Here is a 24878-nt window from a genome sequence, read left to right as displayed (position 1 = left end):
TCCTCAAAGAGTTAAAGTTAATGAGATAATTAAGTGACTATTGAATGTGCATTAGTGATGAACACCTGCTGTTATTGAGAATTACAGAGGATCAGATGTGGATGTTTTATTGGTTAAAAAGATGCCACCATCATGGAGATCAGTGTTTGGTTTAATTGTACTCTTGACCCTTGACTTGTTGTGCTAGATCTTTCTCTGTAGCTCTGCATGGGGTGTTGTGGAGAAGACAGAACTGTGACATGTGAAAAACATATAGTTACAATGAGCTGGTTTAACTATATCTCAAATATTTTTGTCTTTTTTCTTATCACAGGTTTTGAATAATTCCAGTGAAACTACAGCATGCACACAAAAAAAGCATTGCTCTAATATTTACAGGATATGGATTTTTTTTTATTTGTAACACATATAAAAGTTTGAACTCCAGTGCTTTTTAGACACACACAGATATCAAGAACTAGCATATGAATCTCTACAATGGTTACAATCAACAAAATGCTTCATGTTGCAATACATGAATTACTCCCATAATGCACTGCAGTATGAATAATAATTTTCACCACTGTTGAGGATCACATGATAAATGTTCATGGCTAAATGCCTAAATCCAAATTTTTTTTCTTAATATTGAAGTGTTATAAAGCATTATATGGTGGCATTTGCATAATGAGATTTCTCTCTTTTTTGTGGAAGTGACGTACAGTTAAGTGTGGTGACCCGTACTCAGAAATCATATTCTGTATTTAACCCATCCAAAGTGCACAGACAAAGCAGCGAATTCACAGCAGTTCTCTCTAACAACTAAACCACGAACTCTACGCATATAATCAAGAAATTTAATCAAGATCATATAGTCATCAAAAGCATAAGTCAACTGCTAGATCAAGAGTTGTAGCATCATTGCACAAATGTTTGCTGCAAAACAATAATGCAATTGTATAGAAGCAAATTTGTGAAAACCGCTTAAAGGCTCAAGATATCAACTGAAGCAAATACTCACCACAATTATGGTGGCAAAGGTTTTTTTCTTCAATTGATTTCATCCAAGGCTGTGCTTAAAGTCAGTTGTAGTTCTTGTGTTTCTCTTTTCTTCAGTGATGTTGATTGTAAACAGCAGGTGTTCATCACTAATGCATCTTCATTTAATTAGTCACTTAATTATCTCATTAACTTTAACTCTTTGAGAACTTGGGATTTGACTCAAGACTCGTTTGTGACTTGGAAGGAATGACTTGGTTCCTCCTCTGGTGAAATCGTCTGATGAGTTCATGGGTGGAACAAAAATCTTGCAGGACTTTTACTCTTTGGCACCTGGACTTCCCACCTCTGGTGGCGGGTGAGTCTATGGGCCCTATCTTGCACCCAGCGCAATTGACTTTGTACACCGACGCATGTGTCATTGCTATTTTGCACCCGCGCAAAGCGCGCTTTTCCCTCCACAGAAGCAGGTCGCTAAACTAGTGAATGAACTTGCGCTCCCTGGGCGGTTCAGCGCAAAAAAGGAGGCGTGTTCCGGCGCAAACAATCCCTGGTGCTATTTTGATGTTCCATTAAACAATTGCGCCACTGACCAGAAAAAACCTAGTCTACAGTCAGTGGCGCGTTGCGCGTTGTTCATTCTGCTATTTTAAGGGCGCATGCTTGACCATAATGTATAGCGTGCACAACGCGCATACACTTTGTTCATGTAATCTACACAGATGCAACAGTTATTTTTGCAAATTATAAATTGTTACACTTAAAAAAAATATTAACACATGAGATGACGGAAATCATTGTGGTGTGCCACGAAGATGTGAAAAAATAGGCATAAATCTAGCTTACAAATTATTCAGGCTAATTGTAGTAATTAAGGATCAGACCTGTTTGAGGTCATATATGTATAAGGACATCTGACAAATTGGTTTGTCCGTCAAGAACCAGGAAAAAAAAAAATCGATGAAACAATTGTGGCTATTTCCTCCCACGCCTGTTTAACCGACGCTATTTTGGGTGGGTTTCTCCCATCCCCATACAACACAACTTCTCTGTCTTTCACTGCTCTTACAAGAACATCAGTCTCCTCGGCTGTGAACCGCTCCTGGCGTGCGCCTGGTAAATACGCCATAATAATAGCAATCCATAATGGAACTTGCGCACCTGCTTTTAAAGGGAATGTTGGATGACGCTCTGATTGGTTTATTTCACGTTACGCTCAAACCACACCTATGAATAATGAAGCTACTTCAGACCAACCCATTTTAGATTTGCGCCGGGCGCAAGAGCCATTTATCCCGCCGGGAAAATAGCAACAGCGCCGAGACCCGCCCACAAACTTACTTGCGCTTCGCGCTTTGACACTTGCGTTTCAGATCGTTAAAATAGGGCCCTATATATGTTCTGGCTCACCATCTAGTGGCAAAATATAAATATTTTTGGCCTTATGCCAAACTTACTTGCTGACCTCTGCCATAGGGTGTCCAATTTTTCATTTTAGCGTTCAGAAGGGTGCTCATGATCCCCCCTCTATGGCCATTATGTTCTCTTGATCAGCACTTGAATCTGCAAACTCGCACTGGTGCGAGCACAGCAGCAAACTTCTAGCCGACAAAACATCACGAAAGTGCGGACTCAGAGGAAGACTGCAAGGTTTTAGGGTAGGCTATCATTTGGGACAAGGCTGACGTTTTGTGTCCTTCATTCGGCTAAATTTTGAAGGATGCATGGGATGTATCCTCAGCAACCTTCAATCACCCACAATCCTTTGTACCCACTCCATTTCATGAATATAAGCTAGCGGAAAAGTGAGTTAGATCTACAAGTGAGATCTGTCCATTTTTACTGCTCTTAATTCACTCCTCTACAGATGCCTGCTCTCAGCTTTTCAAATAAGACTTTTGATTGACTGGCTGATATTTCTCATTCTGTCCTTCTCTTAAGTCCTGCCCCTTTGAAACTTCTGTTTTGGAGTGTGTGAAGTGTGAAGCACTTGAGAATAGACAAAGGAACATCTCATTGGTTTTACTGAACGAGTGTGTAATAAGTGTAAAATTCATCATGAAGACAAGAAAATAGTTGGTCGCATGTATTCACAAATTTATGTATAGAGAAAGAGGATCAAATATGAATCAGTGTGTTGAATGATGTGTGTTACATTATGAATACAGAAAAATTTCTCATAATCTTTAGGTAGAAACATATTTCACTGCATTTTTCTGATGTGTTTTTGTTTGACTTATGATTGTTTGTTCATTTCTTCTTCAGGTTCATCTGGAGTTGCAGATGAAAAATCAGTGTCAGTGAATGAGGGAGAATCAGTCACTCTAAACACTGGTGTTAAAACAAACCAACAAGAGGAGATTGCATGGTATTTTAATAACTCTCGCATTGCTCGAATCATTGGAGATCAGAGTGATATCTGTACAGATGTTCAGTGTAATGAAGGGACTGAGAGATTCAGAGACAGACTGAAGCTGGATCATCAGACTGGATCTCTGACCATCATGAACACCAGAACCACAGACTCTGGAGAATATAAACTAGCCATACTCAGTCATAGCAGCGGCAGTGACAAGATCTTCAGAGTTGCTGTTAATGGTGAGTCACTTAATAAATGTTAATAAGGAGATTATACATGTTTTAAGTACATCATTTATATGTTTCCCACTTACCTGTGTATTCACATAAATGATATAGATAATTTCTTTAAAACACATTTAGTGTTGATTTGTAATTTGTAATTTATTTGTGGCTTGATTTAAGTTTTAACAGTTTTGCAGTTGTGCTCTGAAACAATGACAGTTTCTAATCGTATAATATCTGGTTTAAGCTTCTTTTAGTTGTGTATTCAATGTAAAATCAGTATGTCAAATGTTTTTTTTTTTTTTTTGTAAATATAAAACTTGGATAAATGTTGTTTGTCAGATTCAAAGTCAAGAAAGGTTTGTACAAGTTCATTCATGTTGAAAGTTCTCTCAGGTTATGCAGGTTTTTTCATCAGCAGAGATCCTCCAGCAGATGTTGGTTTGTGTTTCAGATGGGCCTTCTGCTCGACGAGGTGAAATGAAGACCAAGTCTGTAGTGGAGGGAGAATATGTCACGTTAGATCCTGGTGAAATAAACCACCCAAATGTTGTGATGACTTGGTATTTTAATGAGACTCTCATCGCTGAAATCACTGGAGATCAGAGTGAGATCTGTTCAGATGTTCAGTGTAAAGAGAGATTCAGAGACAGACTGAAGCTGGATCATCAGACTGGATCTCTGATCATCACAGACACCAGAACCACAGACTCTGGAGAATATAAACTGGAGATCAGTAGCAGTAGTAGCGGTGTTGTTGTCACCAGTTTAAAGAGCTTCAGCGTTTCTATCACCGGTGAGCATAATTCTATGCATTTCAGTGCATTTTAAAATACATTTATGTGTTTTATATCAATCCAAGAGAGCTTTGAGCCAATAGCAGCTTTTCCACTGCTGGGCCAGTGTTAGCCAGGGCTAACAATGAGCCACATGCAGCCTGTAGCCTCGGACCTTTAGCTGGGAGGTCAAAATCAAGCTGTTAAGTTTTTCTGACAGCTGAATGATGTGTTGCTATTTTAGGTGATGTTCTCAAATAACACAGTAGAACTAACCATTTATCAGTTAAAGCAATATCATACAGCTGATGACTAAAGCAGAAAAGTGAAAAGCTTGAAAAAAAAAAAAAAAATTGTCAAATGGATTATAATTTGCTCTCTAGTAATAATGACTTATTTACTCTTTCAGTTGCAGGTCTGTCTGCAGGTGGAAAAGCAGGAATGTGTGTTTTTGCTGTCCTGCTGATTATAACTGCATCTGTTTGTGGGTTTTATTTCTACAAGCGTCGAGTAAATAAAAAAGGTGAGTATTACATTAGATGGGAAGTCTGTTTTTTATTTTCTCTGTGAACTGATTCTTTCAGACCGCTTGTTTCAAAAATTCAGTTCAAAAAGTGATTCAGTTTACTAGCTGATAATTTTTTTTTGCCCCAAATTGGGTAATTTAATACACAATCTGTCAAAACCTGTATTTTCCTATAAGTACTTTGTAATCAATGTCCCTCGCGGTTGAAGTCATTGGTCCCAATACATTTTATTTATTATAATTTCCGCTGTTCATCATTAATATAGATACATATAATTCTGTCAAATTAGAAATCGTGATTAATTGCATCCAAAATAAAAGTTTCTGTTTACATAATATGTGTGCGTACTGTGTAGATTTATTATGTGTATATAAATGCACACACATGTATATATTCAAGAAAAACTAAGTTATGTTTATATATTAAAAATATTTCTATATAACTTATATGAATATAAATATATACGTGTAAATATTTTCAAAATATATAATGTATGTGTGTGTATTTATATAGACACATGATAAATATACACAGTACACGCACAAATATTATGTAAACTGTGACGGGAGGAGCACACGACAGACACAGTGGGCATGGCGTCAGTCCTCGAGAGGCTTTTATTAAAAGAAAATAAGAAAAAGGAGGGAATAAAAGTGGCCAAAGGGGGAGAGTGTCCAAAACAAACAGGGGATCTGGTGTCCTCGTCGTGCTGTGGGGTTCGTGTGGGTCGAGCAGTGTTCATGAAGGAAGGGGCCAGGTAAGGGGTGGAGTCTGGCACACGCTCCCCTCTTCGGTCCAGGGGCATCATGGCCCGGCTGCATCCTGCTCCACACCAGTGTGCATGCACGGGGAAGGGACTGGTCTGCCGAGGAGAGGCGCATTGGGCTTTTAAACAGCGGCGGTGATGAGGCTCCATTCACATCAGGTGTGCCCCATCACATGCTGCCAGCCCTAACTCCTCCAGCGCCCCTCTTCTCACATACCCACTCCTGTCGGGAGCCTGGTGAAGGGCGGCGATTTAGGACGGGGTGCTGATGACAATCAGGGAGGAGGCAGCTGACTCGTCACAAAACAAAACTTGCGATTAATCACGATTAATCATTTGACATCACTTGTGTGTGTGTGTGTGTGTGTGTATGTATGTATTTACCTTAATTAACCAAAGTAGTTTGTGTTTAATTGAGTTTGTTATTGTTTGTTTAAACAGACATCGGGACACAGCACAATGATCAGGTAAGATACTATGAGCACTGAATCAGTTTACCTACAATAAATCAGAATTAATGTCTTCAAGTTGGCACTGTTGGACAGCACTGTTCTTACAGTTTACTTCATAATAAACGATGGCGTGGATACATTTTCATTATTATGTTACTATATAATTCCAATAGTTGATTTAATAAGATTATTATGATAATAGTTTAAATAGTTTTATTGTTTAAGTGCACTTTTGGCCACAACTGTATCTTACTGTAGTACAGAAGATGACAGTGTACTGCAGTTGATCATATTCATTAATATTTAACAAAAAAACACCATATATTCTGCAAACATAAAAAGAAATACACTTACAGTTTCTAGTCTATTTTTTGGTGTAATTGAATCATTAGTCCTGTTTATGTCTTTACCTTCTGTGAATCTGTTTTTTTTTTACAGTCGAAGGATGTTCATGGTGGTCAGAGTGGGACTCCTCTGATCAATGTTACTCATGAGAGGTCCTCTAATCACACTAATGCTCCAGAGGAGAACACTGCCAGTGACTAGTCATCTAATCACACTGATGCTGTAGTGAAGAACACCACCAATGACTCGTCCTCTTAACACACTGAGATTGAGCCTGTGGCTGCCAGTGAGACTTAACATTACTAATTATAACTGGGACCCCCAGTTGCTCCTATATCCAGCTGCCCACTGCTCCGGGTGTGTGTTCACGGTGTGTTCACTACTCACTGCTGTGTGAGTGCACTTGGATAGGTTAAATAAGCACCAATTCTGAGTATGGGTTACTCAGGCCATGTTTACACTTGGTATTAAGGCTGCATTTAAACTGTAAAAGCCAAATTTGGATCTTTTGACTGTATCCACATTTTTTTGAAGGCCCCGCTTAGTTATGTAAACCTTCTTTCTATTAAAGCAGCTCTATGTAACTTTTTCTTTATTCAAAATTTGCACAATGTATATAATGATAAAAGTTTTTGTCTTATTCCGAATCATTACGGTACACTTATAATAAGTGCTTATGTTTGGACTATTGTAGCCTGGTCGGGTCGTCACCTCTGTGGAGTAACACATGCCTGAGTGAATCACCATTAGACATAAACTTAAAGAAGTGGCTCCAGTTATAATGTTTTTCCATGGGATGCGTGCACTTCTGTTTATTAACCGCTAGAGTGCCAAAAGTTACATAGTGCTGCTTTAAAAGTTACCTGTATCTGATATCTGCATTTCCACTACAAGGCCTTTACTTGAAAAATGCTTAAAGTTTACACAGTTGTCAAGGATGTGCAGAGCGAATGTGGACATCATTTCAAAAGTCTATGTGTTGGTCCATTTACACGTAAACACAAGCCTGGAGTTTTCAAACTAAAAATGGGGTCTGCAGCATTTTCCAAAGCCTCTGTCTATTCAGAGGATCGAAAAACGCCAGAGTAGTGTAAACGACAGGCATAACCTTAGCTAAAGTTATGTAAAACAAAAATGCAGTAGTGCAAACAGGGCCTTAGAATGCTGACAGTTTCTATAGCAACTGGGACAGCCAGCAGCTGGAGTGATGCAATGACTCTACAGATGAGCGATTGGCTTTTTTATTCAGAAGACACTGTTTTTGTCGATAGAGTGGCCATATTGGGCATTGCATTTTTCCCTGTTCAAAACTATATGAGTGACACATCTTGTGTATTCTATAGTCGTTGGTAATATCCGATCTGTGGGCTTACATGGCAGGTGCATGCACAGATCTGATTCATATCAGATTCATCTTCACATATGAATGTGGCCTGAAACCAATCTGAGGGTATCCGAATCCATGTCCATCATGGGTCACATCCTATCTGTACCAAATGAGAGGAAAAAAAATCTGAATTGGGTGATTTGAATCATGCAGTGTAAATCTATCCTTATAAAATGTACTTTGGTCGATCGGATCACAAGTTAGATGAGGGAAACATTCCTGTTCAAACTTGTCTCTTCTGTCCACTTTCGACCACTTCAGTCCTGATTTCTTTTGAGAGGACGGTCTGTGGGCCTTTTCTGAACCTTTCAGTCCTGTTGAAGTGTTCTGTTAATGGCCCGTCACAATCTAATCTAGAACTCGGTACTCGTGCATTGGTTACTCCCATGATGGCACGTCTATTTGACATCTGTTTTTACATCTGCAAGACTTGAACAAATTAATCTGTCACATTGTGTCAAAATACCCGTCTTGGCGAGTATCCTCATAAACATTCTGTTAAGTCTTAAAAGAACATAAACAGCAAGAAATCACCTGTATCATTATTATAGATCCACTCAGTCTTAGTGACAGCTGTGACATTAATGTGATTTAAACAACAAAAGACCGAGTGAAAGTCATTCTTAGACCTGACTGAAGAACTTCAAGCACTGGTTTTATTTTCTATATTTGTTCTATTGTATTTATTTGTGCCATTGGTTGTGATTTGTTTATTTGTTTTTATTTTATTACTTGACCTCACTTGAGATGTTACAAAAAGGTTATTTAGTTAACATTAGTTAACAAACTAAGAATGAACAATACTTCTAAAGCGTTTATTTATCTTAGTTAAAAATGTGATGTGGACTGAAATACTGTCAAACTAACAAAAAGTGTACCAGACTGACATGCATACATATGCAGCGCATTGGCCCTCCAGGGCAAGATATGAATAACCCTGGTTTATATTATTGTATTGAAGTTGCAGCATTGTCAAAAAACGACACTGAAAGACCTATAAATGCTTTGACATACCAGTTATTATATCACATTTGAGGACATGCATTTATAGCTGCCAGCATTGGCTGTTTACGATTAAATGTCGCCCAGATGTGCGCACAGCTGCAACAGAAGAGATGCAGAAAAACTGATGCTGCAAGTGTTGTTAATTTATATTGTTGATGTTATTACAAAAGACTGATATTATGTTGTTATAGTTTTTTTGTTCTTTACTTATCCAGCATCTAACCAAGCAAGCTGCCATTAAGAAGAACCGTATTTATACAATAACACCAACCAGAGTTAACCAGCTTGAGAAATAATTTACTTCATTACATTCTGTATGCATGAACGATGAGGGTTGTGTCTGAATACTGAAATAACATGTGAAACACCTAATGCCTTTCTTCTCAGGAAAAGTGCAACAGCACATGATAAAACAACAACAAATAGTCGTTTTATAGTCTTCATGCATTTTATATATATGTTTTTTGTATTTTTTGCATTGTAATTGTACTTTTGTACTTTTAAGTTTTTGGATGTTTTTATACGTTTTATACAATTGTATTTTTCTGTAATAAATGAAATTAAAACATCAGCTTGAGTGGAATCTGTTTGTTATTTTTCTTTTTTTCTATTATTTTCTCAGAAAAGTATTCAAAAATAACTGAAATAAGTTCAACTGAGTTGTTAGAGCAATCTTTGTGTGTGTGTCTGTATACTCTGGAATTTGTAATTTCAAATGTGATGGACTGAAACCTTCACCTTTAAAGGTTTTAGGTTTTTACTATTACACATTCCAGTGCTACAGTATATTATGCACTGCTTTTAGTACGCTCAATTTATGTATAAATGAAATATTATGCAATTTATTACAAAATTTTGATACTGTCTTTATAAAATAAATAAATAGAAATTGACTAGTAGTGAGTGACCATTAATAATAACCATTATATACTGTAAGCAATAATATATGACTGAGCAAAAAAAAAAAAAAATGTAAATAAAAAAAATAAATCTATTTAATACATTATTACAAAAGGCTTACCTTTAGCCTTGCCTCTTTAACTTTATTGTAAACTTCTTTATTGTATTAAATTTAAATATCTTATATTTATTTTATTGGGTTAGACTAGAACTATACACATGTGGCCTATATCTATTAAACAGCCATACATTAACCATTTCATATGATATTAGTTTTTTTCATGCATTTTTTTTTTTTTTTTTTTTTTTTAGTGGACTGTAATCGGGTGAAACTTGTGCTGTTGTTAGAGAGATGTGATTTTCTGCTTGGAGTACTAGAGAGCAATGTAGTGCTTGTGTTACGTTTATCAAAGAATCAATCAGAGCTTATTGCGTGGGAAATTTTAATCCAATATGCAATGCACTTATTATACAGTTTAATTTCTTCCAAAAAGAATAAAACAAGAATGGTAAATAGCAGACAATGACATGACAGCACACCTAATGGGGGTGATTAACATTTAACAATAAATATTAGGTTTATTTCCATATGATAGACAAAAAATAGAGCATTTTAGTTGAGTTTCTGGATGCTATGCTACAGATGAACCACTATATTAAAACAAAATTAGCAGACATCACATGAACACCAAAAGATGTGATACAAAGAGTGAAGACTGAACAGAAATACTGCAGAGAATAAATGTGAATAAAGCCAAAAGTTAGGTGTTGTCCCATATGTAGTCTGGCATCAGTTCCAGTAGATACAGCATATGATCATTGTTTTTTTGGGACATTTTTATACACAGCATCTGCCTTTGATTTCTGCAAGGAAACACAAATAATAAACCCAGAACCAGCAGTTTACAATCATTTCAAAGTGATAAGTGTGATTATTTCACAATATAACTTCATAGACTCAAGCATAAGAGCAGATGCTAACACAGAGTGGCTAGAAAATGTAATGATAGTTTGAGAATCTGTTGATATGTGATATATGTGATAATGTGATATATAGAGCAACTTATACCTGTTTGTGGCATGCATAGGTAATGAGAGATATACAGTATTGAGTCAACAGTGTGTTCGTTCATGCCGCTTGATGTGACGCAGTTGTGAATAAAGATCCAAAATGGAGCAACGTTTCTATTTGCCTCATTATACATGACATGACATCCTAACATTATATGGTGTCAGAAGTCAACGTGACAAAATTGCAAAGTTTTCTCCACCCAAAAGTTTTGACTTCAGTCATCCCGAGCTCTGACCTGAATGGAAGCAGCGTTTCCACAGATTCCGAATAGCCACGGAGCTGGACAAAGAGTCGGGAGAAGTTCAAGTTTGTACGCTTTTATATTCTCTCGGGAAGGAGGCAAAACACATCGGCAGTACATTTGTGTATGCAGCGGATGGCGATGAGAATATGTACGACATAGTTTTAGAAAAGTTGAACAATTACTTTGTGCCTAAAGTCAACGTGATACATGAAAGGGCGAGATTTTATCAGCGTGTTCAAAAGCAAGGTGAAAGCGTGGAAGAATTTATTCATAGCTTACATGAACTGGCTGAAACATGCGCATTTGGAGAAGCTAAAAGTGAAAATATAAGAGACAAACTGGTGATGGGTGTTCTGGATAAAGAGATGTCCCAAAGATTACAAATGTTGTCTGACTTGTCGCTTGAGAGAGCATGTTGGCACGCACGGCAATTGGAACAGATAAAAAGTCACGTTTCCAAACATACTAGCTCTTCATTGAATGAAGTCGTACGGAGAAAGCACAGTGCATCATTTCGACCAAAAGGAGCGTTCAAGCCAGAAAGCAGAGAGAGAAAATGGACACAGAGAACAAATAGCCAGAAAAACACACGATTAAATGACCCAGTTGAGGGGAAATGCATGCGTTGTGGCAAACAACATCCAAAGAGTGTCAACTGCCCAGCGAGAAGAGCAGAGTGTCGAAAGTGCTGTAATAGAGGCCATTATGCTATTGTGTGTCATACTTTACATGTTAGTGATGTAAATGTAGTGCAGGATGAGCACGGAGATTAGTTTTTTCTTGGAGCAATCACAGTAAAGGACTCAAGTGATGCATGGTCCATAACCTTGAGGATTCAAGATACATACATGGAGTTTAAGATAGACACTGGTGCAGACATTAGTGTTATGTCGGAACAAACCTATAAAGCTCTCAACACAAGGCCTAACTTAATGTTCGTGAATGCAGCGCTGGATTGTCCAGGAGGGAAATTAATAAGTCCGGGAAGATTTGAGACAAGCACGCACCACAAGGGAAACAAGTACTGCTTTACTGTTTTTGTCATAACAGGTCAGTCTGTTAATAATTTGCCGAGTCGATAAGTTTCTGCTGCCTTGGGGTTAGTTCAACGGATTGACAACATAAGTTCACCCGGTGAGTGGGTTGGACTTTTGGGAACCGCTCCTGTGAAAATCAAGCTGAAAGCAGAAGCAGTCCCATATGCCATTACGACAGCCAGGAGAGTGTTGGTTCCCTTACTTTCTAAGATGAAAGCTGAACTAGACAGAATGGTGAAGTGTGGCGTGATTGAAAAAAATTAAAGAGCCTACTGAATGGTGTTCACCGATGGTGCCTGTGCCTAGGAAGAATGGCCAGGTGAGAATATGTGTAGGTCTAAATCGTTTAAATCAACCAGTCGAACATGAAAGGTATATTCTACCAACCCTTGATGATATACTTCCCCAGTTGTCAGGTTCAGCAATGTTTTCACTACTAGATGCAGCGAGCGGATTTTGGCAAATTCCTCTGGAGAATGAGAGTGCTAAATTCACGACATTTATAACACCGTTTGGGCGGTATTTCTTTCATAGACTTCCTTTTGGAATCTCCAGCGCACCATAGATATTTCAAAGAGAGATGAACAACCTCTTAAGAGACCATGACGGTACAGCAGCATACATGGATGACAATCATCTACGGGGAAACACTAAAGATTCACGATTGTCATTTAAAGAGGGTCTTGAAGACACTTTCTGATGCGAGGTTGAAACTCAATGATGACAAATGTATGTTGAGGCAAAAGCAGATACAATTTCTGGGTCATATCATTGATGTTCGTGGAGTCAGACCAGATGAGAAAAAGGTGGTGGCCATACTGAATATTCAACCTCCACAGAATGTGACAGAAGTAAAGAGGATTTTGGGAATGGTTCATTATCTAGGTCGATACCTACCTGGCTTGGATGAAATAACCCACCCACTTAATGATCTCCTTAAAGCCGATACAGTTTGGACTTGGAGTAATGCACAGGAACAAGCGCTCACAAGAGTCAAAGAGCTCATGACTGAAGCACCAGTTCTTTCTTACTTTGACGTGACCAAACCAACCATTGTAAGTGCAGACCCTAGCAGTTATGGACTAGGAGGAGTCCTTTTCCAGCAGAATGATGGATGTTTGAGACCTGTAGCTTACTGTTCGCGTACCTTAACCAACACCGAAACCAAATACGCACAGATTGAAAAATAATGTCTCAGCGTGGTGTGGGCTTGTGAGAGATTTTTCAAGTACTTGTACGGTCTGGACAGTTTTATAATTCACACGGATCATAAACAGTAGATTCCGCTCATCAACAGCAAGGAAATTGACATGGTTGAGATTCCAGCGACTCTTGATTCAACTGATGAGGTTCAATGCTAAAGCTGAATATGTGCCAGGGAAATCACTGGTTGTAGCTGATGCTCTTTCTAGACATTCATCTTCAACACCACATCTGGATTCAGTGGAGCTTATGAATGACATTACGGCCTTGGAGGAGTCCACTAGAGCTGCCTGGCCAATGTCATGTTCACTATTGAATGAGGCTGAGTTGAAAGCAAAGACTGATCCTGAGTTGCAAGTGGTGATAAAGTACATTAGACAGGGATGGCCAAAGTATCCTTCACAAGTTCCAGAGCACATCAAGCCTTACTTCGCTGTGAAGGACATGTTGTCTGTGTGTGATGATCTTCTGATTTACAGTGACAGGATCGTTGTTCCAAGTTTTATGAGAGTTGAGGTCACATGGGGTCACATGGGGATCATCAAGTGTAGAGAGCGTGCAAAACAAAGTGTTTGGTGGCCTGGGATTAGCAAGGAGATCCAGGTGTCTATAGAGAACTGTGCTTTCTGCACAGCAAAATCTCCAGTGCTAATTTAACACTCTGAGTGTGGACACATATAAATACTGAAGCAGTGTTAAAAGTAACTCTGAAGCAGAGTTGAAGTTAATGAGATAATTAAGAAGTTAATTGGGTCATGATTGACCATTATTGAAGACACCTGATGTTAACAAGCAGAATCGCCAAACGAGAAAATCACAATTTGTGTGTCACCATTATAGTGATCAGTGTTTGCTTTAGTTTTATCTTAACTAGCACACAAGCGTATATATATATATCCAGTCTTCCTACCTCCTGTTCCATGACAGTTTTTCGACATCCTTCCTCCACCCCAACTCCTCACTTCTAATCTATTTATCCCAAATTAGGGATAGGGGGAGTTATTTGGGTTCTGGCTATGCTCTGGTCCTGGACCCCTCCTCCAGGACAGCACGCCAAAATATGCCTACTATTCGCTTTCAGATTAGATGTAAGGGTGAACTCGTGAATTAAAGAGATTGATCATCAAACATGCACAGTTGTGAGGGGTTGAAATTAACAGAGCTAAAATATTTAATTACTTTCATTTCCAAAGCTGCTGAAGTAATTCAATTAAGGCTTCAGTATTTTTAGGAAAAAAAATTTCCCCAGCAGCATCAGAAAATAAGGTAAAACATTCTTATGAAGCATATTCTTTTTCAAGCTGTTCCCTGTAGGTAATAATGATCAAGGCTGACGATCGACATCTGTTCTCTGTCCGTTTCATGCAATAGCACAAACAACTTCAAACAGCAAGCTTCAATCAGACCAACTGAACAATCATGAATGATCTTACTGGTTTTTGAGATTTTTATGAATCAGTTCTGTCTTCCTCCAGTGTCTTAAATGCAGTAACTGTAACAAAGAAATGTTGAAACAACAGAGCTTGAAATATTGTATAGAAATCTGAATATCTGATCCAAATGCTTTAGTTAATACTTTTAAGTTTATAGTTGTAATCTTTACCAGTTTTTCTACTTTTCTTGCGGATGCAGCACATCATGACTGCAGCTACAATCAACAGAGATCCAGCAGCAGAGATCAACACTGTCAGAGAAACTGAGGCTGGAGGATGAGAAGGAGACAGTCATTACAGTTACTGAATGTGTACATAAATACATATATCAATGCTGATATACCTGGGTGTGTGTGACAGAGTTCAGTAATGTCAAGATGTGTGGTCTGGTTTCTGATGGGATTGTTGATCACACAGCTGTAGCTGTTTTTCTCCTGATATTCCACCTCCAGAGGTAGAGAGAGACTGATGCTGAGATCAGACACACTGATGCTGGACAATAAACTGTTTCCTTTGTACCAGGAGAGAGTCACATGACCCACATTGACCACTGAACACACCAGTGAACAATTCTGCTGTGATGAAGATGATGATGATGAAAGATTTTGTGAATAATCTCTGGTAATGTTTGGAGTGGGTAGAGGACCTGTTTAGACAAAATAATTAGTTAAGTGTTAGTTTATTAATAAATAAATAAATAAACCACTGTTATTTTTAACAGAAAAGCATATGGGCTGCTGCATGCATGGTTTGGCAAAGCAGAATACGAGCAAAGAGTGCTTACTTTCTAAACACTAAAAAGCTGACATCTCAGTTCATCGCAATCTCACAAAGCTGTTATAACACAATGAATATACATGCACAATTAATCTTTTATTAAGTCAACACTTTCTGTATTAAACTGAGAAGATTCGTGAGCATGCAAATTTTAGCACTAGCCAAAAACTTTCTTTTGAAAAAGTGGAAACCTCTCTGAGTTTCCAGAAATTGGCTACATAGCTCAATGACACATTATTAACAGAAACTCGGATTTACATGCCTGTAAATCTTTTTTATTTTATAATAGTTACTACTGTTGCTTTTGTGCAATTGATGAATAGCAATTGTTTATTTGTGTGTAGATATTTCTATTTTGCAAATCATTTTGCAGGTCTCTACTTTCATTATAAGCTTTTAACCATAATCTTAATTTCTTGGGGGGAAAAGGAATCATATTTTTACTTGTAAGCAACTTATTGCACATTTAAATTTATAATAAAATGTGTTATGAACTGAGAAATCAAAATTCCCTTGATCATCAGACATAGAAGTCAGTATACTATGAACATTTCCTGTAAGTGTCATCTCAAAACTTTTTCATTAGTTTAAAAACAACTTATATTAAAGGGGTCACATGACGTTGCTAAAAAGAACAGTATATTGTGTTTTTGGTTTAATGCATGTGTTTATGTGCGGTTTAAGAAAAAAGAAAAAAAAACATTATTTTCCAAAGCTCATTGTTCTGAAAAGCGAGGTGTGCTCTGATTGGCCCGCTATCCAGTGCGTTGTGATTGGCCGAATTCCTCAAGCGTGTGACGGAAATGTTACGCCCCTTATAAAGTTAGAAAGTTGGAACTGCCTCATTTTATAGAAACAGCTTTTGTGCACAGCCTTCCCAGGATCTAGAAACAGTCCTACATAAAATATGCAGCACACATCTGAATACCTGAGTTGAACTGTTCTGGAAAAGTGTTGTAAATACAACTTAACCACTGATTTCTAGTTGTGACGTCTTTTGGAAGATCAAACAAAGTAGTTTTGCTTTCACAATGAATCACACACACCGTCTCAACAACATGATGGTGTCGGCAACAGCGAGAATAAAAGTTATGCCTTCTTTCTTTGCGTGAACATCTGGGCGGCGTAATGCAAATCTTCCGACATAGGAATGTAGAGATGTGGGGGCGAGTTTGAACGAGCCGTTTTAGGCAGTGTTAATTTCGTTGACTAAATATTTTCGTCATTATTTTCGTCACGAATATATTTTTGCCGACGAAAACGAAACGAAAACTAAAATAGAAGGCACTGATGGAGACTAAAACTATGACTAAATTGATTGACATTATCGTCAACGAATAAAGGACGAGACGAAAATAGACTGTGACGAAAATCAAATCAGCAGACGGGAGAGATGCGAGGAATGAGCAAAAGAACCGGCAAAACAGAACAGACTGCATGAGAGAAGAGAACCAATCAGAGCCTGACTTATTGAGACGTGAAGCGAAGGTTTTCAGTTTTTATGAGCTCCCGGGAAGTCGGCATTCGAAGAGGTGATAGGGACTTTAAGCAACAGCCTCTGGTGGAACGGCAACGCCATTCTTGCGTTGTATTGCGCCTGCGCGAATTTAACTGCTACTTTCTGACGTTCTAATTTAACGGTCTACTACGGGAGAACAGCTGATTTGCCAGAGTCGCTACAAAGTGAGAGGTTAGGTAAATAAATGTTATGTTTTTAGACTTATTTACATCATACAATATTAAAAACTCCTCTTCTGACAAAAGATTGTCATTTAACGCCAAAAGCAATCCTTCTCTTGCTTTTTTAAATTATATATATTTTTAGATCTCAATAAATGAATTAATGCTGCGTTGCGCTGTTCTGTTTTACCGTTGCTTAGTGACTTTTACGTTCTTGGCTACAGCGGTGTGACGGCAAACTTCCGGTCGCTGTAGCCGTTCCATTCGCAGCTGTTGCTTAAAGTCCCTACTGTCTAAAAGAGCGACAAAATGTCCACAGCTCACTTCACGTTTGACGACGAACAAAACAAAACAAAGTGTAAAGCACGCAGAGCGCTCATTCGTGGCAAGAACACAACCAATTTGAAAAGACATTTACAGACGAGCCACCCGGACATTTTCTCAAATGTAATTTTACAACGATGTTCTTTTGTTTATTGAGCTAAGCAAAATTGGAATAGTGCAGTGCGTAGATGTTGTAGCATTAAATATTACGAACTGAAAAGTACTGTAATATAGCCCCTTCTTCAAATTAGATGCGAGCACAATACTAATACGTAATATCATGATAAATACATTTGATTAATACTAATGTTTAGTATATTTTATAATGTTCTACTTGTTGACAATATCACAAATATTTCTATATTAGTCATGTGAAACATGAATGTTCACATCCTATCATTATACATACAAATCTAGCAATATTGTAGTATTTAAAACATACAATATTGCTAGACAAATGAATACCTTATAAAATCTTGTTACTTTTTTTTTATCCACCTAGCTGCCAACTTATTAAATATTTACTTTAAATGTATGCACTAATTGTTCAGCTCAGCTGTAAGCTTTAAGGTCCTGGACCTAACTTTATTTTTCTTTTATTGATGGTCAATTGGCAGCTAGTTATTGTTTACATTATCATGACAGTGTTTGTTGCTGCATAAAAGCTTTTGAATCGAAATAAAGACACAGTTGTGTTGAAATAAAGTTGAATTTGTGTTTTATATATTTTGGTTAAGTTTGTTTCCTATACCAGCTGTAAAAAATTGTCTAGTAAATCTGTTATTGATTTTAGTCTTATTTTAGTGGACTAAAATACCAAGCAATTTTAGTCGACTAAAATACCAAGCAATTTTAGTCGACTAAAATAAGACTAAAATTAAAACAAATCAGATGACTAAAACTTGACTAAAACTAAAAAGAATTATAGTCAAAAGACTAAGACTAAAACTAAATTAAAATTTCGTGTCAAAATTAACACTGGTTTTAGGAGGGTGGCTGACTCGTAACTTTTATAAAGAATATCTCGTTGGATTTGAGACTTTAGTCTTTGCAACTTTATAGATCTTCCTTTTGCACCAAGAGCTTGTAACACTCCAAAGAGAAAGAAAAAATTTGAAACCGTATAATATGACCCCTTTAAGAACCTCAGGTTTTATGACATAATAGTATGCCTAAACACTCTGGAGAAGAAGATCAGTGCCTGTGTTAATTTTTTTTTTTTTTCAAATGTAGAAGGTAAATGATGAGAGAGGCAAACTCAGGTCTATGCAGAAACCAAATGATCAAGATTTCTCAGAATACAGGATGCTGTGCAGTGCCTAGTTTTGGAAAAACACATATTTTTATCGCCTTCCTTCTGATCTCAGGGATAGGAAAGAGTGCATGAACTTTATTTTTAATGAAGTCCCAGACCATTTCAGTAAGAACACTGTCCTTTGTTCTCTTCATTACCATGTATTCATTTGCAAACAAGACACAATTCGACACAGGATTTTCAGAAAGACTGAAACTAAAAGACGACGCTATTGGATCCAAAAGTAACGTCACATGACACAAGTGTAACTGTTTTTATTTACGTGTTCACTATAGCTTTGTCTGTTATTACAGATCGTTTAATATGTACTGAGTATTTATGTGTCCATCTATGTAAGATGTCAAATATACACAACTGTGAGCCAATCATAGCAGTGGGTGATGTCAAAACAGAACTGAAAATATCATATTACTTTAAAATGTTGATGTTTTTGATATAAACATCTTGATAACATTATGGACCTCTGAGAACAGTCCAAAATAATATACTATTAATGAATTAATTATTAAGAAAACAAGAATATGTGAATTTCATTTCTACTCACCATAGACATAAACATTGAATGTTTTTGACGACCATTTTTCACCAATTATCTGTAGTTGATAATCTCCAGCGTGTTGAGTTGTGATGTCTGTGATGGTCAGAGATCCAGTTTGTTGATCCACCTTCAGTCGGTCTCTGAATCTCCCGTCAGGACCATCAAATGTGGAAATGTTTTTCTTATGTCTGTTGATTTTAGCTATGAGAATACGTCCAGCTCCAAATTTCCACAGTATATTGTCGTCTTCTTGTATTTCAGTAACATCCACGGGTAAAAGGACAGAATTTCCCTCTATCACTGACACTGACTGTATTTCATCTTTCAGAGCAACAAAAACACCTTCAGGACAAACAAAACAGGGTTTAGAAACGTCAAGGCTCCTGAAGGTTTGCAAAGCATGAAATCGACTGCAGTTTGAATCAGTTTAGACCAATGAATTTGTGTTATTCATGATCATTTTAAGAGTTAGCTAGGCTGGATTTCCATGTGTCTGGTACCAATCCTTGAAGTTAATATATTTAAAAATCATAAACAAATCATCAAACAAATAAACGACCAAACAAATGGCTTGAGATATGAAAGTGGCTCACTGGAGAAGTCACTTCTGTGGTTGTTTTTTTTTTGTTCTCATTATAGACATTACTTTTAACATAGTAATACTTCCCCAGGCATTATTAAAATTTAAATTACAATAAATGTAATATATATATATATATATATATATATATATATATATATATATATATATATATATATATATATATATATATAAAGATCTCACAATATCTTAGTTGTCTGATTTGATCTGAAATAAAAGCAAAGTGAAAACAGTCTAATCTGATAGGTAGCAGTACTGCAACATGTTAAAAAAGCATGAATAACTTACTGATCAGACTCCACCAGCACAGCCAGAACAAAACAAACATTTCTTCAGTTGTTCAGTGTCTGATCTAATAAGACCATCTGTTGAAAACAGTCCTCCCACAACTGGTTTTGAACCCCGTACTTCACTTGCACTTTCTCTGTGTGTATGTTACACAGTTACATAGTCTTCTGTCCTGTAGACTACTTCTAGACCTGAACTCCTCCTGTCAGTGAGAAACAATCTTGATCTTTATCATTTAACTTTGATCATGTCGAAAGGTATAGTTGTCTGATTATATTAATTATTACTCATATTAATAGAAGAGTATTATGTCAGTTTCCTTGAGTTACATGGTGACATGGATCTTACTGACTTTAAAATTGTGTTATAATTAAAAAAAACTTACCGATATATCAGTTATTGTGTATATGGAACAATAAAACAAGAAACTTTGCAGTTTTTTTTTTTTTTTTTTACTGAGGTATTATTCTAGCAGCTGATACTGACTCATACTGAAACCCCATGTGCTTGTTTTTCTTCTCATATGTGGCCGTTGGTTAGATGTGTGCTTAGTTTGCAGGTGAAAAGTTTTTTTTTCTTTTTTTCAGTTCTGCTGCTATGAACTTTAGAGTTTGATTTCCTCTTTAGATAAAACTGCTTTAGAATAAAATAAAGTGATAAATCAGTCAATCAAAAAGGATGTATGAAAGTCAAACAAGATTCATTTACATTACATTTATTCATTTGTCAGGAAAACATAACACGAAAAGGTCCCGTTATACAAGTCTTCACTTTATTTGTATTTTTTTTTTATTATTGTTTTTTTTTTATGTTAATGGATGAGAGTTTTCAGTTGTTTCTCAAAACGTGAGAGATGAAAAACATTCTGACAAGGGCTGCCTTGACACGTCAAGACATGCTGCTGCTTTCTGAATTACTTGCAGAGGTAAAAAGAGGACCACTGAAGACAGAAGAGAAAGAGAAAGATTTGAGGTTTCTAAATGAAATTGGCAGAGGGGTCAGTGATGTGATGGAAGGTAGATGTAGATTGAAAGAGATAATGAAACTATCGAGACATGCAAGGGTTTTAACAAGATGTTATCTGTGATAAAATTGCATGTAAAAATGAGGTCAAGCTGTACCTGATTTATGAATACGTGTGGTGTTGAGCCGCTGAAGGTCAAAGAGGCTTGAAGAGAGTGGAAATTATCAGGATGTGACCTCACAAGGTGGATGTTGAAGCTGCCAAAAAATATAGATGACTATAGGATACCCAGCTAGAAATTTTTCATGCTCTGGGAATGTTTTCAGCTGCAAGTTTTATTTTAGTTCCCAGAATGTTCTTTTAAAAGTTAGGATAACATTCTCTAAAAACATTCTAAAAATGTATATTGATAACATTGTTAGAACATTATCCTCTAACATTCTTATAAAGCTTCCCATCACACTAGATGGGGCTCATAAGTCAAATGTTGGTTGAAAGTGCAAACCCAACCTTTGTTTGATGTCAAACTCCAAAAACAGTATTACCAATTTAACTTATTAAAAACAAGATTGACTTTATTTCTGTCATAAATGTAAAAAAAATTCTTATAGAGATTAACAGAGGTGTTGACGGCTTATTGAAAATAATAGTTTATTTTGACATAACCATTATGGTGATCAGTACTTAGGCACTATGAGTCTTTTCAATGTTACTTCTTGTTTAACTGCTGTAACTATATTTGTTACGGTGAAAACAGTGAGCATTTTAACAAAATCAGCAGGTGACGTGGGCTACTTGCTGATGTTAAAAATTTCATCATGCAGTGATCTGATCAACTGGTTTCATCTGGAGACTAGCCTATGCTATTACTTTACTGTTAGTTACTATAGCAAATGTGTTGCAATGAAAAATAATTTCTGTTTGAAAAAAAATGCAAATCCTGCAGATTATATCATATATATTTTTGTCTATTGTTTTTAAATTACTTTGTTCATGAACCTCTTTGTAACATAGAATGCTTAGACACACAGAGAGCTCAAGAATTAGTGTATGAATCTCAACAATGGTGACATGCTTCATGCCACAATGCATTCTGGGTGCCGTGGATGAGTTTTGAATGACGTACCAAAAATACATTGCTGCATGAAACATGTCACCATTTTTGAGAGTCATATACTGAATCTTGATGTTTGTGTGACAAAGAAAAGTTTTTTTTTTGTATTCTTGAAATTATATGATTTATATTCAGCTGGGTCTTAGGCTGTTGACCCATTGAGTCACTTTAATAAACAATACACAACGAACAACATACATTAGGTTTGGTGAAACCATCTAACCAGACTACATATGCGGTGATGTTTTATTCATCAGCAAGCAACCAGCATCTTGCTGTTTTTGCCATAACAAAGATAGCAGCTAAAGAACAACACTGACAAGTCAAGTGTCAAATTGCACAACTAAAGCCAACACTTACCGCCATTATGGTGACATCAAATCAAACTATTACTATGAAACAGACATCAACATCTAAACCTCTGCTTCAATCTTAATTAGAATGTTAGGGGATAATGTTCTAATAATGTTATTAATAAACATTTTTAGAATGTTTTCAAAGAACGTTATCCTATCTTTTGAGAGAACATTCTGGGAACAAAAATAAAACCACCCGCTAAAAACATTGTTAGAACAATGGTAATGTTCTAAGAACATTTTTAGAACAAAAAAAAATCTAGCTGGGTACAAACAGCACAAATGTTTGTGGTTAAAAAAGGACTTCTGTCTTTTTTGGGGACAGTGGTTGAGCCCGCAAAGTGTGAGCCTAGCGTGACGTGTGAGGTCAGGAAGTTTCGTTTTCACAGGTCACGTGACAGTCGAGCAAGCAATGTTTTGAAGCTGCGTCGAATTCGCTGAAACTAAGAAGTAGAAAAACTGTGCATCCTCATGACACCAATGAAGATATTTAACCCAAATCTAACCCAAATTAATATTTCATAGTGTGGGTGCTATTTACATCAGGTTTGATATCTTAACTATTGCATTACTAAGGAAATGACTGTCACCTTTATGTTGCATTCAAAAGAGCTCTGTTAACAGCCCAACAGTGAAAAATTAAACCATATCTGTATTCGCACAGAATGGAATGGTTAAGCATTGAGAATTAAGAATGGTTTGGCTCAAGTCTTCGAAAGAGACGTGATTGCTATATGATCAACTGTCTAAAATTTTGGGTAAATAGGCATTCAGTTAGAGGACAGCAATTTCTGGGATTTCACTGAAAATTTCTTTATTTGTGTTCTGAAAATAACTAAAAGTCATGGGTGAGTAAATGATGACATGACTTTCAAGTTTGGGTGAATTAACCCAATGTTATGGCAGTGTAGGCAAGACAGAAAACACTGAAAACTGATCATCCACATTTCCCTGCTAATATTGTTTTAATTTGGTTTTATACAGGTGTCTGATGTTGATGTAGTTTGGGCACTAGTATCTGTTGGCTTGCTGACTATCACTGACGATGAAGTACTTCTCCAAATCTTGACCCAGTGTCTTCTGCCATCATTGTTCAGGGTAGTACTGCAAAGAACAGTCTCCAGGGTCTACCTCCAACATTTGCTTCCTGACCACCATGTGCTAAGTTTGCATCACTGCTACATGTGGGTTACCCTGATACTGTGATGAACACCTACAATATGATGCTTGAAAAAACAGTGGCAACTTGTGTGGCCAACTCATTACCATATTTAAAATCATTGTACTGCTACCTCCATTGTTTAACATAACTAAAAGCAGATTGTTTTTGCTTTGTTTCAAAAATTTTGTAATACAAGTTAAAGCTACATTGAAAAATATATCATCTTTAACTTTGAACTGTCACTACATTTGATTTAGTGTAATTATGTGTGTGAAGAATAGAACATTGTTGTCATGAATTTGTAATAGATTTTTGAAGCATTTAAGTTACTAGAGTAACGGTAACTTTATTTTAAGGCAATTGGTCAAAACTAGATTTCTGTTCAAGTAAATACAACTTACACAGCAAAATCCCCGGTGTTAATTTAACACTCTTGAGTTTGGACTCATATAAACACTAAAGCAGTGTTAAAAGATCCCAGCTAAAGCAAACACTGATCACTATAATGGTGATACACAAATTGTGATTTTTCTCGTTTGTGATTCTGCTTGTTAACATCAGGTGTCTTCAATAATGCTCAATCATAACTCAATTAACTTCTTAATTATCTCATTAACTTCAACTCTGCTTCAGTGATACTTTTAACACTGCTTTAGTGTTTATATGAGTCCACACTCAGAGTGTTAAATTAACACTGGAGATTTTGCTGTGTAGAAATTCAAAGTTGCAGGTAATGTTATTAAAGTGATTTAGCTAAACTTAAATGAGTTGTTTGAAATACGTACATAGTATAATGTACTTAATTTAGTTGTTGAAAATAGTGATTCTGAGTTACAAGAACGTGCGTGTAAGATTACAACACTTATAAATAAACCTTTGTTAGTACAAATTACTATTCTTATTTCACTTGTTTTTTTTTTCAAGGCAATCGGTTTGCGTGCTTTTTTAAAATAAGGTTTACTCATTATAATTTACAGTGCAGACAACTTCCCTGCCCAGTGAACACTAGTGAGATCAATTCAGAACACTGTAACTGTAATAAAGTAATGGT

General features: G+C 36.6%; 2 protein-coding genes across 2 annotated transcripts; one reads left to right on the top strand and one right to left on the bottom strand.

Annotated features, from left to right (window-relative positions):
• The first annotated feature begins 3582 nt into the window (after positions 1-3582).
• On the top strand, positions 3583-9384 carry LOC127987234 (uncharacterized). Its single transcript, XM_052589513.1, has 4 exons — positions 3583-4357; positions 4747-4860; positions 6072-6097; positions 6521-9384. Exons 1-4 carry the CDS (start codon positions 3961-3963, stop codon positions 6626-6628), a joined length of 645 nt encoding a protein of 214 aa, XP_052445473.1. The 5' UTR covers positions 3583-3960; the 3' UTR covers positions 6629-9384.
• Positions 9385-10278: 894 nt separating this feature from the next.
• On the bottom strand, positions 10279-20745 carry LOC127987229 (SLAM family member 9-like). Its single transcript, XM_052589509.1, has 7 exons — positions 20617-20745; positions 20232-20433; positions 19349-19684; positions 15052-15354; positions 14879-14977; positions 14709-14767; positions 10279-10583 (listed from the first exon to the last, which is right to left on the bottom strand). Exons 2-6 carry the CDS (start codon positions 20269-20271, stop codon positions 14724-14726), a joined length of 822 nt encoding a protein of 273 aa, XP_052445469.1. The 5' UTR covers positions 20272-20433; positions 20617-20745; the 3' UTR covers positions 10279-10583; positions 14709-14723.
• Between the last annotated feature and the right edge of the window lie 4133 nt (positions 20746-24878).

This window comes from Carassius gibelio, chromosome B22 (assembly GCF_023724105.1).
Source record: "Carassius gibelio isolate Cgi1373 ecotype wild population from Czech Republic chromosome B22, carGib1.2-hapl.c, whole genome shotgun sequence".
Lineage (NCBI taxonomy): Eukaryota > Metazoa > Chordata > Actinopteri > Cypriniformes > Cyprinidae > Carassius > Carassius gibelio.
Note: the sequence above shows the minus strand (reverse complement) of the source record. Positions and strands in the feature narration are given on the sequence as shown.

Bases quoted from the DNA above. Each gene is read 5' to 3' on its own strand.
- LOC127987234 (XM_052589513.1), top strand. From the start codon at position 3,961: ATGCAGGTTTTTTCATCAGCAGAGATCCTCCAGCAGATGTTGGTTTGT. The intron at 4,358-4,746 runs GTGAGCATAATT...TTACTCTTTCAG, and splicing joins CTTCAGCGTTTCTATCACCG to TTGCAGGTCTGTCTGCAGGT. The intron at 6,098-6,520 runs GTAAGATACTAT...TTTTTTTTACAG, and splicing joins GGACACAGCACAATGATCAG to TCGAAGGATGTTCATGGTGG.
- LOC127987229 (XM_052589509.1), bottom strand. From the start codon at position 20,271: ATGTTTGTTTTGTTCTGGCTGTGCTGGTGGAGTCTGATCA. The intron at 15,355-19,348 runs GTGAGTAGAAAT...TTGTCTAAACAG, and splicing joins ATTCAATGTTTATGTCTATG to GTCCTCTACCCACTCCAAAC. The intron at 14,978-15,051 runs GTATATCAGCAT...CTCATCCTCCAG, and splicing joins ACTCTGTCACACACACCCAG to CCTCAGTTTCTCTGACAGTG.